This window comes from Triticum aestivum, chromosome 6B (genome assembly GCF_018294505.1).
Source record: "Triticum aestivum cultivar Chinese Spring chromosome 6B, IWGSC CS RefSeq v2.1, whole genome shotgun sequence".
In the NCBI taxonomy this organism is placed as follows: domain Eukaryota; kingdom Viridiplantae; phylum Streptophyta; class Magnoliopsida; order Poales; family Poaceae; genus Triticum; species Triticum aestivum.
The window spans coordinates 592,729,183-592,742,392 of record NC_057810.1 but is presented as its reverse complement, the minus strand read 5'-3'; the positions used below and the strand labels follow the sequence as shown (position 1 = coordinate 592,742,392).

The window sequence follows — 13,210 nt, the reverse complement described above, 5'->3', positions numbered from 1 at the left end:
TACTTGTCGTAGAAATGGATGTATCTAGATGTATTTTAGTTCTAGATACATTCATTTCCAAGACAAGTAATTTCGAACGGAGGGAGTATGTAGCTTGGGAAATGAATGGTCTGTTCTGTTTTAAAAAGAAGAAGAGGCCCCTCGAAAAAAATAGGAGGAAGCAAAGAAAGTGAAAACACATCTTTTTAAGGAGAAGAAAGTAAAAAAAGAACACATTTTTTGAAAAAAAAAACATGACTGTGCTCCCGGGTAGTGGAGTTTGTATGGCCAGTGGGCCGCGCACTACACCGTCATAAAGGCCATGTCAAAAAATAAAACAAAGGCCATGCCCAATCAAAAGAAGAAGCCCAATCCAACAACCCACCGCGCACCTTCTCTCTCCCTGGCGCTACCGAAATCGTCATCCCCGCCGCGCGCCTGCATCCAAGCCCGAACCGCCGCCGGCAGCCCCGCCTCCCACCCACCCCCCGGAGTCGCCCCCGATCACCTCCCCGCTCACCGGCGGGCGCCTAGGTCCGAGCGGTCTCCCCCGCCTCCTTCCTCGCCGTGCCACGCCGGCAGCAGGTATGCCCTCCTCTCTTCTCCTCCCCTCTTTAGATCTGCTCACAGAAGTATGCCGTCGTGGTGTCGTGGTTCAGCTCCTCTTTAGATCTGCTCACCTGAAGTATGTATGGTCTCTGCGGTTCGTTCAGGCGCCCAGCAGCTCGAATAACCAAATTAACGCACTCTTGACAGGAACGCCGCAGCCGACAAAGGGCTCGTCGGGGGTCAGGAGGTGTTCACGGACTCGGCGACAACCTGTCGTCATCGTTGTATGATCCAGATATTTTCGAGGATAGCAGCAAGAAGCCCTCGCCGAGTCACCTCCGCACCGCATCCGAGTAGCTCGAAGCTTCATCCGGGACAATTCTCTCGTTGTAGCCCAGTTTACCGAGGTGGTACTGCTATTAGCACCAGCAATCCCATGAGGTCTGGTGATGGAAACTTGGAAGGCCAGGACGCAGCCATCGCCGAGGGGAAGGACCACGGCTGCTCCCCGGGTGTCCAGTCCACCCCAGACATCGAGAAGAAGTACGTGCACCGCGTCTACGATGCCATAGCCCCTCACTTTAGCTCCACGCGCTTCGCCAAGTGGCCCAAGGTCGCGGGGTTCCTGAACTCGCTGAAGCCAGGGTCCATCGTGCTGGATGCCGGCTGCGGCAATGGCAAGTACCTGGGCTTCAATCCTGAGTGTTTCTACATAGGCTGCGATATAAGCCCGCCACTTATAGAGATATGCGCGGGGAGGGGGCACGAGGTGTTCGTCGCTGATGCCGTCAACCTCCCTTACAGGGAAAACGTTGCTGATGCCGCGATTTCGATTGCGGTGTTGCATCATCTGAGTACCGAGGACAGGCGGAGGAAAGCCATAGAGGAGTTGATCCGTGTTGTCAAGAGAGGTGGTCTTGTGCTGATCACTGTCTGGGCTGTGGAGCAGGAAGACAAGTCGCTTCTGAACAAGTGGACTCCCTTGTGCGACAAGTATAATGAAGAGTGGGTTGATCCCGGTAGTCCTATGGTGCGTAACAAATCTGCTACTACGCTAGATAGCATTGAAGAGACTGATGAAGACACGCGCGCCGTCAAGCAAACAGATGATCAGCTGAAAAATAGTTATGATGGTTTGGAGGATAAGGCCTTAATTATGGATGAGCGTGACAAAACCCAGCAGGAGTACTTTGTTCCTTGGCATCTCCCATTTCACCGAGCAGAAATTGGCGGTGCATCTGCTGCTGCCCTACAGAATGGATTGGCAAAGAAAGATGATAAGAAGGGTACTGTGGTATACAACCGTTATTATCACATTTTTGTCGAAGGAGAACTTCAAAGGTGGAGTATTCTTAACCTGAACATTTACATGAAAAATTCTTCTTTTGTTTTACTACTCTTATTCGTGAACCTGCGCAAGTGAAGATATTAAATGACGTCATATTTTTTAAATCGCCATACTAGAGATATCATACAGACTTTCTACTTCATAGCATTAATTTGACTACTAAGTCACGCCATTCTATATTTGTTCAGAGATGTCACTCAAGATATAACTTTTGCTCTAGATAGCACCATACAGTACACTTGTGCATATCAACATGCTCATTTGGTTGCGCAAACAATTGCGGGAACCCGAGACTTTCCAGAAAGGGTGACCTATTGCTACCATCTTATGGGCTTATGGCTCATTTGGTTCCATGCCGTTATCATGTTACTGCATTATTATTAGCCATTAAACAAAGAAAGTTTCATGCATCATCTGCTTTTGTTTTGCTTCAGCTATGGCCTCCTGATTGAAAATAACATGTTGCATTTGTTGCGTCATCATTCCAGGCTAGTTGCTGGCATGAAAAATGCAGCCATCGTCGACCAGTTCTACGACAAATCCAACTGGTGCCTAGTTCTGGAGAAGCTTTGAGCCGCAGACGAAACGATGACAGAGAATGTGTCCGAGCCCTGACCCTCGTATCCTGTAGGATCGTCAGCTGCTAGTGCACTCGGCGAGGGCAAAATTTTGAGCCCGGAGGTCAGACACAAGCAACAATCTTGCACAAGCTGTGTGTTGTCTTGCAAACTATGGGAACTCGTGGATCATCATGGATTGCTTGTACTATTTTTGGTATATTGCATAATGGGACATTTTTTACAGTCAGTGAATATTGTCACTAGTTTTCAGTCATTCTTGTGTAATCCTTGATGCATTTCGTAGTGGCAAAGTTGCGCCAGCTGGATGTACTTGATCAGATTTCGTATCTTGCGGGATGTGTCACTGCCATGTGGGTACTCGGCGATGGTCGGTTCGTTTCCACAGGACCGATAGAGCCAATGCAGCGTTCCTTCTCTCTCAAGCCCCAGCGCTGCCTTTGTCAGCTTCGGCTGTCGCCGCCGCATGATTATTGTGGTTGGCCGGCTCGCCGAGAATGGCACTGACTCATGGGGGACACAGGGAGCTGCGCATCCCTCCGGCAGCTGTGCTCTGGTGGTTCCGGCCTTGAGGGCGAAGAACTCTGTACAGCGGGTTCGGTGAGGCACAACCGGAATACGTCGGACACCAATGTGTGCACCATATATAAAATTCAGAGGAGGATACTTGGAAGCATGCTTTGGTGGAGTGTTCCATGGCCAAGTGTGTCTGGTCATTAGTAGATGAAGATATTCTGGAACACCTTGGGCGTGTTTGGTTGCCGGCATAAGATCCAACCAGATCTGCGCGGGATGAAATCAACCTATTTGGTTACCTGGGCTGCATGTAAATCTCAGGCCGCACGGAACTTAAAGCAGTCCCGGGCCAGGCCCGTCAGCTACTGCCGAATGGCAGTTTCTCGGTAGCCAGGCTCAGCGAGGCTCCGCGTGGCTCTTGGTTGCATGCCTCGGGGAGCGCAAGAGATAGATCGGACATCTCAATAACTCCCATCTCCTCTTGTGTCATCGCCCATGCCTCCATTCACACCACTCTCCCCCGCTCTCCTCACCACCCATTGCTCTCCTCTCCTCCGATGGCTCGCTCGTCGTTGCGTCGTCCCCTCACCCCATCGAGGCCAATGGTAACCGCATCCACGAGAGGTGGATTGCCGGCCTAGCGAACTCCGGCGTTGACCTCAGGGTGGCCCTCCGCGCGTCGTCGCCCATCTGCTGCAGGCCCCCTCGTCCGGCCAATGCGGTGCCGGCTGCTCCGGCTCCGCCGTCGTATCCGGACTTCATGGTCCTGGCTCCGATGGCGGCGCCAGAGGGGGCGGTGACCACGCCGCTGCATGGACCCCCCGTGGATGGATTTTTAACCCCCATTCCAGGGTTTTTTCCTGGCAGCGCGTCAGGGCCATGGACGACGGCGCCCGCTTCCTCGACCTCCCGCGTGGCCATGAGCACCGAGGGCCGTCGGCATTGCCTCCTCCTCCTCTTCACCCGCCATCCTCTACTCGCCGGGGTTTTCTCCCCGACCGGCGTACGCTCGAACTCCAACTGCTCCGGTAAGTAACTAATTTCCCCTCTATAGATTAGGGTTTTCTGCATTAGGCATCACATCGACTTTGGAACCATTTCCCACGCGCATCGTCACCTCGTCCTTAGCCAATCTTCGCTTAATCCGTAGTCCCTGTTTCGAGTTGCAAATATTAGCAACAGAACCAGTATCAAATACCCAGGTGCTACTGCGAGCATTAGTAAGGTACACATCAATAACATGTATATCACATATACCTTTGTTCACTTTGCCGTCCTTCTTATCCGCCAAATACTTGGGGCAGTTCCGCTTCCAGTGTCCAGTCTGCTTGTAGTAGAAGCACTCAGTCTCAGGCTTAGGTCCAGACTTGGGTTTCTTCTCTTGAGCAGCAACTTGTTTGCTGTTCTTCTTGAAGTTCCCCTTCTTCTTCCCTTTGCCCTTTTTCTTGAAACTGGTGGTCTTATTGACAATCAACACTTGATGCTCCTTTTTGATTTCTACCTCCGCAACCTTTAGCATTGCGAAGAGCTCAGGAATAGCCTTGTCCATCCCTTGCATATTATAGTTCATCAGGAAGCTCTTGTAGCTTGGTGGCAGTGATTGAAGAATTCTGTCAATGACACTATCATCAGGAAGATTAACTCCTAGTTGAATCAAGTGATTATTATACCCAGACATTTTGAGTATGTGTTCACTGACAGAACTATTCTCCTCCATCTTACAGCTATAGAACTTATTGGAGACTTCATATCTCTCAATCCGGGCATTTGCTTAAAATATTAACTTCAACTCCTGGAACATCTCATATGCTCCATGAAGTTCAAAACATCGTTGAAGACCCGGTTCTAAACCGTAAAGCATGGCACACTGAACTATCGAGTAGTCATCAGCTTTGCTCTGCCAGACGTTCTTAACGTTGTCAGTTGCATCTGCAGCAGGCCTGACACCCAGCGGTGCTTCCAGGACGTAATTCTTCTGTGTAGCAATGAGTATAATCCTCAGGTTACGGACCCAGTACGTGTAATTGCTACCATCATCTTTCAACTTAGCTTTCTCAAGGAATGCACTAAAATTCAACGGAACAACAGCACGAGCCATGTATCTACAACAAACATAGACAAGCAAAATACTATCAGGTACTAAGTTCATGATAAATTTAAGTTCAATTAATCATATTACTTAAGAACTCCCACTTAGACAGACATCTCTCTAGTCATCTAAGTGATTACGTGATCCAAATCAACTAAACCATGTCCGATCATCACATGAGATGGAGTAGTTTCAATGGTGAACATCACTATGTTGATCATATCTACTATATGATTCACGTTCGACCTTTCGGTCTTCGTGTTCCGAGGCCATATCTGTATATGCTAGGCTCGTCAAGTTTAACCTGAGTATTCCGCGTGTGCAACTGTTTTGCACCCGTTGTATTTGAACGTAGAGCCTATCACACCCGATCATCACGTGGTGTCTCAGCACGAAGAACTTTCGCAATGGTGCATACTCAGGGAGAACACTTCTTGATAATTTAGTGAGAGATCATCTTAAAATGCTATCGTCAATCAAAGCAAGATAAGATGCATAAAGGATAAACATCACATGCAATCAATATAAGTGATATGATATGGCCAGCATCATCTTGTGCTTGTGATCTCCATCTCCGAAGCATCGTCGTGATCACCATCGTCACCGGCGCGACACCTTGATCTCCATCGTAGCATCGTTGTCGTTACGCCATCTATTGCTTCTACGACTATCGCTACCGCTTAGTGATAAAGTAAAGCAATTACATGGCGTTTGCATTTCATACAATAAAGCGACAACCATATGGCTCCTGCCAGTTGCCGATAACTTCGGTTACAAAACATGATCATCTCATACAATAAAATATAGCATCACGTCTTGACCATATCACATCACAACATGCCCTGCAAAAACAAGTTAGACGTCCTCTACTTTGTTGTTGCAAATTTTACGTGGCTGCTACGGGCTGAGCAAGAACCGTTCTTACCTACGCATCAAAACCACAATGATAGTTCGTCAAGTTAGTGTTGTTTTAACCTTCGCAAGGACCGGACGTAGCCACACTCGGTTCAACTAAAGTTGGAGAAACAGACACCCGCTAGTCACCTGTGTGCAAAGCACGATAGTAAAACCAGTCTCGCGTAAGAGTACACGTAATGTCGGTCCGGGCCGCTTCATCCAACAATACCGCTGAACCAAAGTATGACATGCCGGTAAGTAGTATGACTTGTATCGCCCACAACTCACTTGTGTTCTACTCATGCATATAACATCAACGCATAAAACCTAGGCTCGGATGCCACTGTGGGGAACGTAGTAATTTCAAAAAAAATTCCTACGCACACGCAAGATCATGGTGATGCATAGCAACGAGAGGGGAGAGTGTTGTCCACATACCCTCGTAGACCGAAAGCGGAAGCGTTATGACAACGCGGTTGATGTAGTCGTACGTATTCACGATCCGACCGATCCAAGTACCGAACGTACGTCACCTCCGAGTTCAACACACGTTCAGCTCGATGACGATCCCCGGACTCCGATCCAGCAGGGTGTCAGGGATGAGTTCCGTCAGCACGACGGCATGGTGACGACGATGATGTTCTACCGACGCAGGGCTTCGCCTAAGCACCGCTATGATATGACCGAGGTGGAATATGGTGGAGGGGGGCACCGCACAAGGCTAAGGAACGATCACGAAGATCAACTTGTGTGTCTAGAGGTGCCCCCTGCCCCCGTATATAAAGGAGCAAGGGGGGAGGTCGGCCGGCCCTAGGGGGCACGCCAAGGAGGGGGGAGTCCTCCTCCTAGTGGGAGTAGGACTCCCCTTTCCTAGTCCAACTAGGAAGGAGGAAGGGGGAAGGAAAGAGAGGGAGAGGGAGAGGGAAAGAGGGGCCGCGCCCCCCTCCCCTAGTCCAATTCGGACTACCCATGGGGGGGGGCCACCTCCTGGGCTGCTGCCCTCTCTCTCCCCTCAGGCCCACTAAGGCCCAATACTTCCCCGGGGGGTTCCGGTAACCCCTCCGGCACTCTGGTTTTCTCCGAAATCACCCGGAACACTTCCGGTGTCCGAATATAGTCGTCCAATATATCAATACTTATGTCTCGACCATTTCGAGACTCCTCGTCATGTCCGTGATCACATCCGGGACTCCGAACAACCTTCGGTACATCAAAACTTATAAACTCATAATAAAACTATCATCGTAACGTTAAGCGTGTGGACCCTATGGGTTCGAGAACTATGTAGACATGACCTAGAACTGTTTCCGGTCAATAACCAATAGCGGAACCTGGATGCTCATATTGGCTCCTACATATTCTACGAAGATCTTTATCGGTCAAACCGCATAACAACATACGTTGTTCCCTTTGTCATCGGTATGTTACTTGCCCGAGATTCGATCGTCGGTATCCAATACCTAGTTCAATCTCGTTACCGGCAAGTCTCTTTACTCGTTACGTAATGCATCATTCCGTAACTAACTCATTAGCTACATTGCTTGCAAGGCTTATAGTGATGTGCATTACCGAGAGGGCCCAGAGATACCTCTCCGACAATCAGGGTGACAAAACCTAATCTCGAAATATGCCAACTCAACATGTACCTTTGGAGACACCTGTAGAGCTCCTTTATAATCACCCAGTTACGTTGTGACGTTTGGTAGCACACAAAGTGTTCCTCCGGTAAACGGGAGTTGCATAATCTCATAGTTGTAGGAACTTTGTATAAGTCATGAAGAAAGCAATAGCAACATACTAAACGATCAAGTGCTAGGCTAACGGAATGGGTCAAGTCAATCACATCATTCTCCTAATGATGTGATCCCGTTAATCAAATGACAACACATGTCTATGGTTAGGAAACATAACCATCATTGATTAATGAGCTAGTCAAGTAGAGGCATACTAGTGACATTAAGTTTGTCTATGTATTCACACATGTATCATGTTTTCGGTTAATACATTTCTAGCATGAATAATAAACATTTATCATGATATGAGGAAATAAATAATAACTTTATTATTGCCTCTAGGGCATATTTCCTTCACGATAACCCCCGAAACCTTTTCGGTGACTGAAACTAGACTTCCCATATATAAATCTTCACCTCCAGACCATTCCAAAACTCCTTGTGATGTTCGGGATCTCATCCAGGACTCTGAACAACTTTCTGTAACCACATACAGTTTCCCATTACAACTGTAGCGCCACCGAACCTTAAGTGTGTAGATCCTATGGGTCCGTGAACCATGCAGACATGACCGAGACATCTCTCTGGCCAATAACCAATAGCGGGATCTGGATACCCATATTGGCTCCCACATGTTCCACGATCTCATCGGATGAAACACGGTGCCGGGGATTCAATCAATCCCGTATACAATTCCCTTTGTCCATCGGTATGTTACTTACCCTAGATTCGATCGTCGGTATCCCCATACCTCGTTCAATCTCATTACCGGCAGGTCTCTTTACTCGTTCGGTAACGCATGATACCATGGCTAACTCCTTAGTCACATGCTCATTATGATGATGCATTACCGAGTGGGCCCAGAGATACCTCTCCGTCATACGGAGTGACAAATCCCAGTCTCAATTCGTGCCAACCCAACAGACACTTTCAGAGATACCTGTAGTGCACCTTTATGGTCACCTAGTTACGTTGTGACGTTTGATACACCCAAGGCATTCCTACGGTATCCGGGAGTTGCACAATCTCATGGTCTAAGGAAAGATACTTGACATTAGAAATGCTCTAGCAAACGAACTACACGATCTTGTGCTATGCTTAGGATTGGGTCTTGTCCATCACATCATTCTCCTAATGATGCGATCTCGTTATCAATGACATCCAATGTCCATGGTCAGGAAACCATAACCATCTATTGATCAACGAGCTAGTCAACTAGAGGCTCACTAGGGACACATTGTGGTCTATGTATTCACACATGTATTACGGTTTCCGGTTAATACAATTATAGCATGAACAATAGATAATTATCATGAACAAGGAAATATAATAATAAACATTTTATTATTGCCTCTAGGGCATATTTCCAACAGTCTCCCACTTGCACTAGAGTCAATAATCTAGTTACATTGTGATGAACCGAACACCCATAGAGTTCTGGTGCTGATCATGTTTTGCTCATGGAAGAGGTTTAGTCAAGGGATCTGTGACATTCAGATCCGTATGCACTTTACAAATATCTATGTATCCATCTTGAATATATTCACGAATGGAGTTGAAGCGACGCTTGATGTGCCTGGTCTTCTTGTGAAATCTGGGCTCTTTGGCAAGGGCAATAGCTCTAGTGTAGTCACAAAAGAGAGTCATTGGGCCCGATGCATTGGGAATCACTCCTAGGTCGGTGATAAACTCCTTCATCCAGACTACTTCCTGTGTCGCTTCCGACGCAGCTATGTACTCTGCTTCACATGTAGATTCCGCCATGACACTTTGCTTGCAACTACACCAGCTGACTGCCCCACCATTCAAAATATACACGTATCCGGTTTGTGACTTGGAATCATCCAGATCTATGTCAAAGCTAGCATCGACATAACCCTTTACGACGAGCTCTTAGGCACCTCCATAAACAAGAAACATATCCTTAGTCCTTTTCAGGTACTTCAGGATATTCTTGACCGTTGTCCAATGTTCCATACTGGGATCACTTTGGTACCTCACTACCAAACTTATGGCAAGGTTCACATCAGGTCTGGTACACAGCATGGCATACATAATAGAACCTATGGCTGAGGCATAGGGGATGACAATCATCTTTTCTCTATCTTCTACCGAGGTCGGGCATTGAGTTGCGCTCAATCTCACACCTTGCAATGCAGACAAGAAACCCCTTCTTGGACTGATCCATATTGAACTTCTTCAATATCTTGTCAAGGTATGTGCTTTGTGAAAGACCAATGAGGTGTCTCGATCTATCTCTACAGATCTTGATGCATAATATGTAAGCAGCTTCTCCAAGGTCCTTCATAGAAAAACACTTATTCAAGTAGGCCTTTATGCTTTCCAAAAGTTTTATATCATTTCCCATCAATAGTATGTCATCCACATATAGTATGAGAAAAGCTACAGAGCTCCCACTCACTTTCTTGTAAATACAGGCTTCTCCATAAATCTATATAAACCCAAATGCTTTGATCATTTCATCAAAGCGAATGTTCCAACTCCGAGATGCTTGCATCAGCCCATAGATGGAGCGTTGGAGCTTGCATACCTTGTCAGCATTCTTAGGATCGACAAAACCTTCCGGCTGCATCATATACAATTCTTCCTTAAGGAAACCATTAAGGAATGCCGTTTTGACGTCCATTTGCCAGATATCATAATCATAGAATGCGGCAATTCCTAACATGATTCAGGCGGACTTCAGCTTCGCTACGGGTGAGAAGGTCTCATCGTAGTCAACTCCTTGAACTTGTCGATAACCCCTAGCGACAAGCCGAGCCTTACAGATGGTCACATTAGCATCCGCGTCAATTCTCTTCTTAAAGATCCACTTATTTTCTATGGCTCATCGATCAATGGGCAAGTCCACCAAAGTTCATACTTTGTTTTCATACATGGATCCTATCTCGGATTTCATGGCTTCAAGCCATTTGTTGGAATCTGGGCCCGCCATCGCTTCTTCATAGTCCGAAGGTTCACCGTTGTCTAACAACATGATTTCCAGGACAGGTTTGCCATACCATTCTGGTGTGGAACGTGTCCTTGTGGACCTACAAAGTTCAGTAGCAACTTGATCCGAAGTTTCATGATCATCATCATTAACTTCCTCTCTAGTCGGTGCAGGCACCACAGAAACATCTTCCTGAGCTGCGCTACTTTCCGGTTCAAGAGGGGTTACCTCATCAAGTTTTAATTTCTTCCCACTTACTTCTTTCGAGAGAAACTCTTTCTCCAGAAAGGATCCATTCTTGGCAACAAACATCTTGCCCTCAGATCTGAGGTAGAAGGTATACCCAATAGTTTCCTTAGGGTATCCTATGAAGTCACATTTTTTCGATTTGGGTTCGAGCTTTTCAGGTTGAAGTTTCTTAACATAAGCATCGCACCCCCAAACTTTCAGAAACGATAGCTTAGGTTTCTTCTCAAACCATAATTCATACGGTGTCATCTCAACAGATTTAGATGATGCTCTATTTAAAGTGAATGCAGAAGTCTCTAAAGCATAACCCCAAAATGATAGCGGTAGATTAGTAAGAGACATCATAGATCGCACCATATCCAATAGGATGCAATTATGGCATTCGGACACACCATTTCACTAAGGTGTTCCAGGCGGCGTGAGTTGTCAAACAATTCCACATTTCCTTAAGTGTGTGCCAAACTCATGACTCAAATATTGTCCTCCACGATCTGATCGTAAGAACTTTATTTTCCTATCACGTTGATTCTCTATCTCATTCTGAAATTCCTTGAACTTTTCAAAGGTCTCAGACTTGTGTTTCATTAAGTAGACATACCCATATCTACTTAAGTCATCAGTGAGGGTGAGAACATAACGATAGCCACCGCGATCCTCAATGCTCATTGGACCGAATACATCAGTATGTATTATTTCCAACAAGTTGGTTGCTCGTTCCATTGTTCCAGGGAATGGAGTCTTGGTCATTTTGCCCATGAGGCATGGTTCGCACGTGTCAAATGATTCATAATCAAGAGACTCCAAAAAGTCCATCTGCATGGAGTTTCTTCATGCGTTTGACACCAATGTGACCAAGGCGGCAGTGCCACAAGTATGTGGGACTATCATTATCAACCTTACATCTTTTGGTATTCACACTATGAATATGTGTAACATCACGCTCGAGATTTAATAAAAATAAACCATTGACCAGTGGGGCATGACCATAAAACATAGCTCTCATGTAAATAGAACAACCATTATTCTTGGATTTAAATGAGTAGCCATCTCGCATCAAATGAGACCCAGATACAAGGTTCATGCTCAAATCTGGTACTAAATAACAATTATTGAGGGTGAAAACTAATCCCGAAGGTAGATGTAGAGGTAGCATGCCGACGGCGATCACATCGACCTTGGAACCATTTCCGACGCGCATCGTCACCTCGTCCTTCACCAGTCTCCGCTTATTCCACAGCTCCTGTTTTGAGTTACAAATGTGAGCAACTGCACCGGTATCAAATACCCAGGAGCTACTACGAGCGTTGGTAAGGTACACATCAATAACATGTATATCATATATAGTTATATACCTTTGTTGTTGCCGGCCTTCTTATCCGCTAAGTACTTGGGGCAGTTCCATTTCCACTGACCACTTCCCTTGCAATAAAAGCACTCAGTCTCAGGCTTGGGTCCATTCTTTGGCTTCTTCTCGGCAACTGAGTTACCGGGCGCGGCAACTCCCTTGCCGTCCTTCTTGAAGTTCTTATTACCCTTGCCTTTCTTGAAACTAGTGGTCTTGTTTACCATCAACACTTGATGTTCCTTTCTGATCTCCACCTCCGCTGATTTCAGCATCGAATATAACTCAGGAATGGTCTTCTCCATCCCTTGCATATTGAAGTTCATCACAAAGCTCTTCTAGCTAGGTGGAAGGGACTGGAGGATTTCATCAATGACCGAGTCATCTAGAAGATTAACTCCCAGCTGAGACAAGCAGTTGTGCAACCCAGACATTTTGAGTATATGCTCACTGACAAAACTGTTTTCCTCCATCTTACAACTGTAGAAATTGTCGGAGATTTCATATCTCTTGACCTGAGCATGAGCTTGGAAGACCATTCAGCTCTTGGAACATCTCATATGCTCTGTGTTGCTCAAAACGCTTTTGGAGCGCCGATTCTAAGCTGTAAAGCATGCCGCACTGAACCATGGAGTAATCATCACTACGCGACTGCCAGGCATTCACAACATCTTGAGTTGCTGGGAAAATGGGTGCGTCACCTAGCGGTGCTTCAAGGACATATGCTTTCTTGGCAGCTATGAGGATGATCCTCAAGTTACGGACCCAGTCCGTATAGTTGCTTCCATCGTCTTTCAGCTTGGTTTTCTCTAGAAACGCGTTGAAGTTGAGGGCAACATTAGCGTGGGCCATTGGATCTACATGATATATTGTAAAGACAATTTTAGACTAAGTTCATGATAATTAAGTTCATCTAATCAAATTATTTAATGAAGTCCCACTCAGATAGACATCCCTCTAGTCATATAAGTGATACA

At 46.4% G+C, this 13,210-nt stretch overlaps 1 protein-coding gene across 1 annotated transcript; it reads left to right on the top strand.

Moving 5' to 3' along the window:
• Positions 1–409: 409 nt before the first annotated feature.
• On the top strand, positions 410–2,683 carry LOC123138210 (tRNA (carboxymethyluridine(34)-5-O)-methyltransferase). The gene is made up of 3 exons (XM_044558140.1): positions 410–564; positions 736–1,869; positions 2,365–2,683. Exons 2-3 carry the CDS (start codon positions 815–817, stop codon positions 2,447–2,449), a joined length of 1,140 nt encoding a protein of 379 aa, XP_044414075.1. The 5' UTR covers positions 410–564; positions 736–814; the 3' UTR covers positions 2,450–2,683.
• Positions 2,684–13,210: the final 10,527 nt, after the last annotated feature.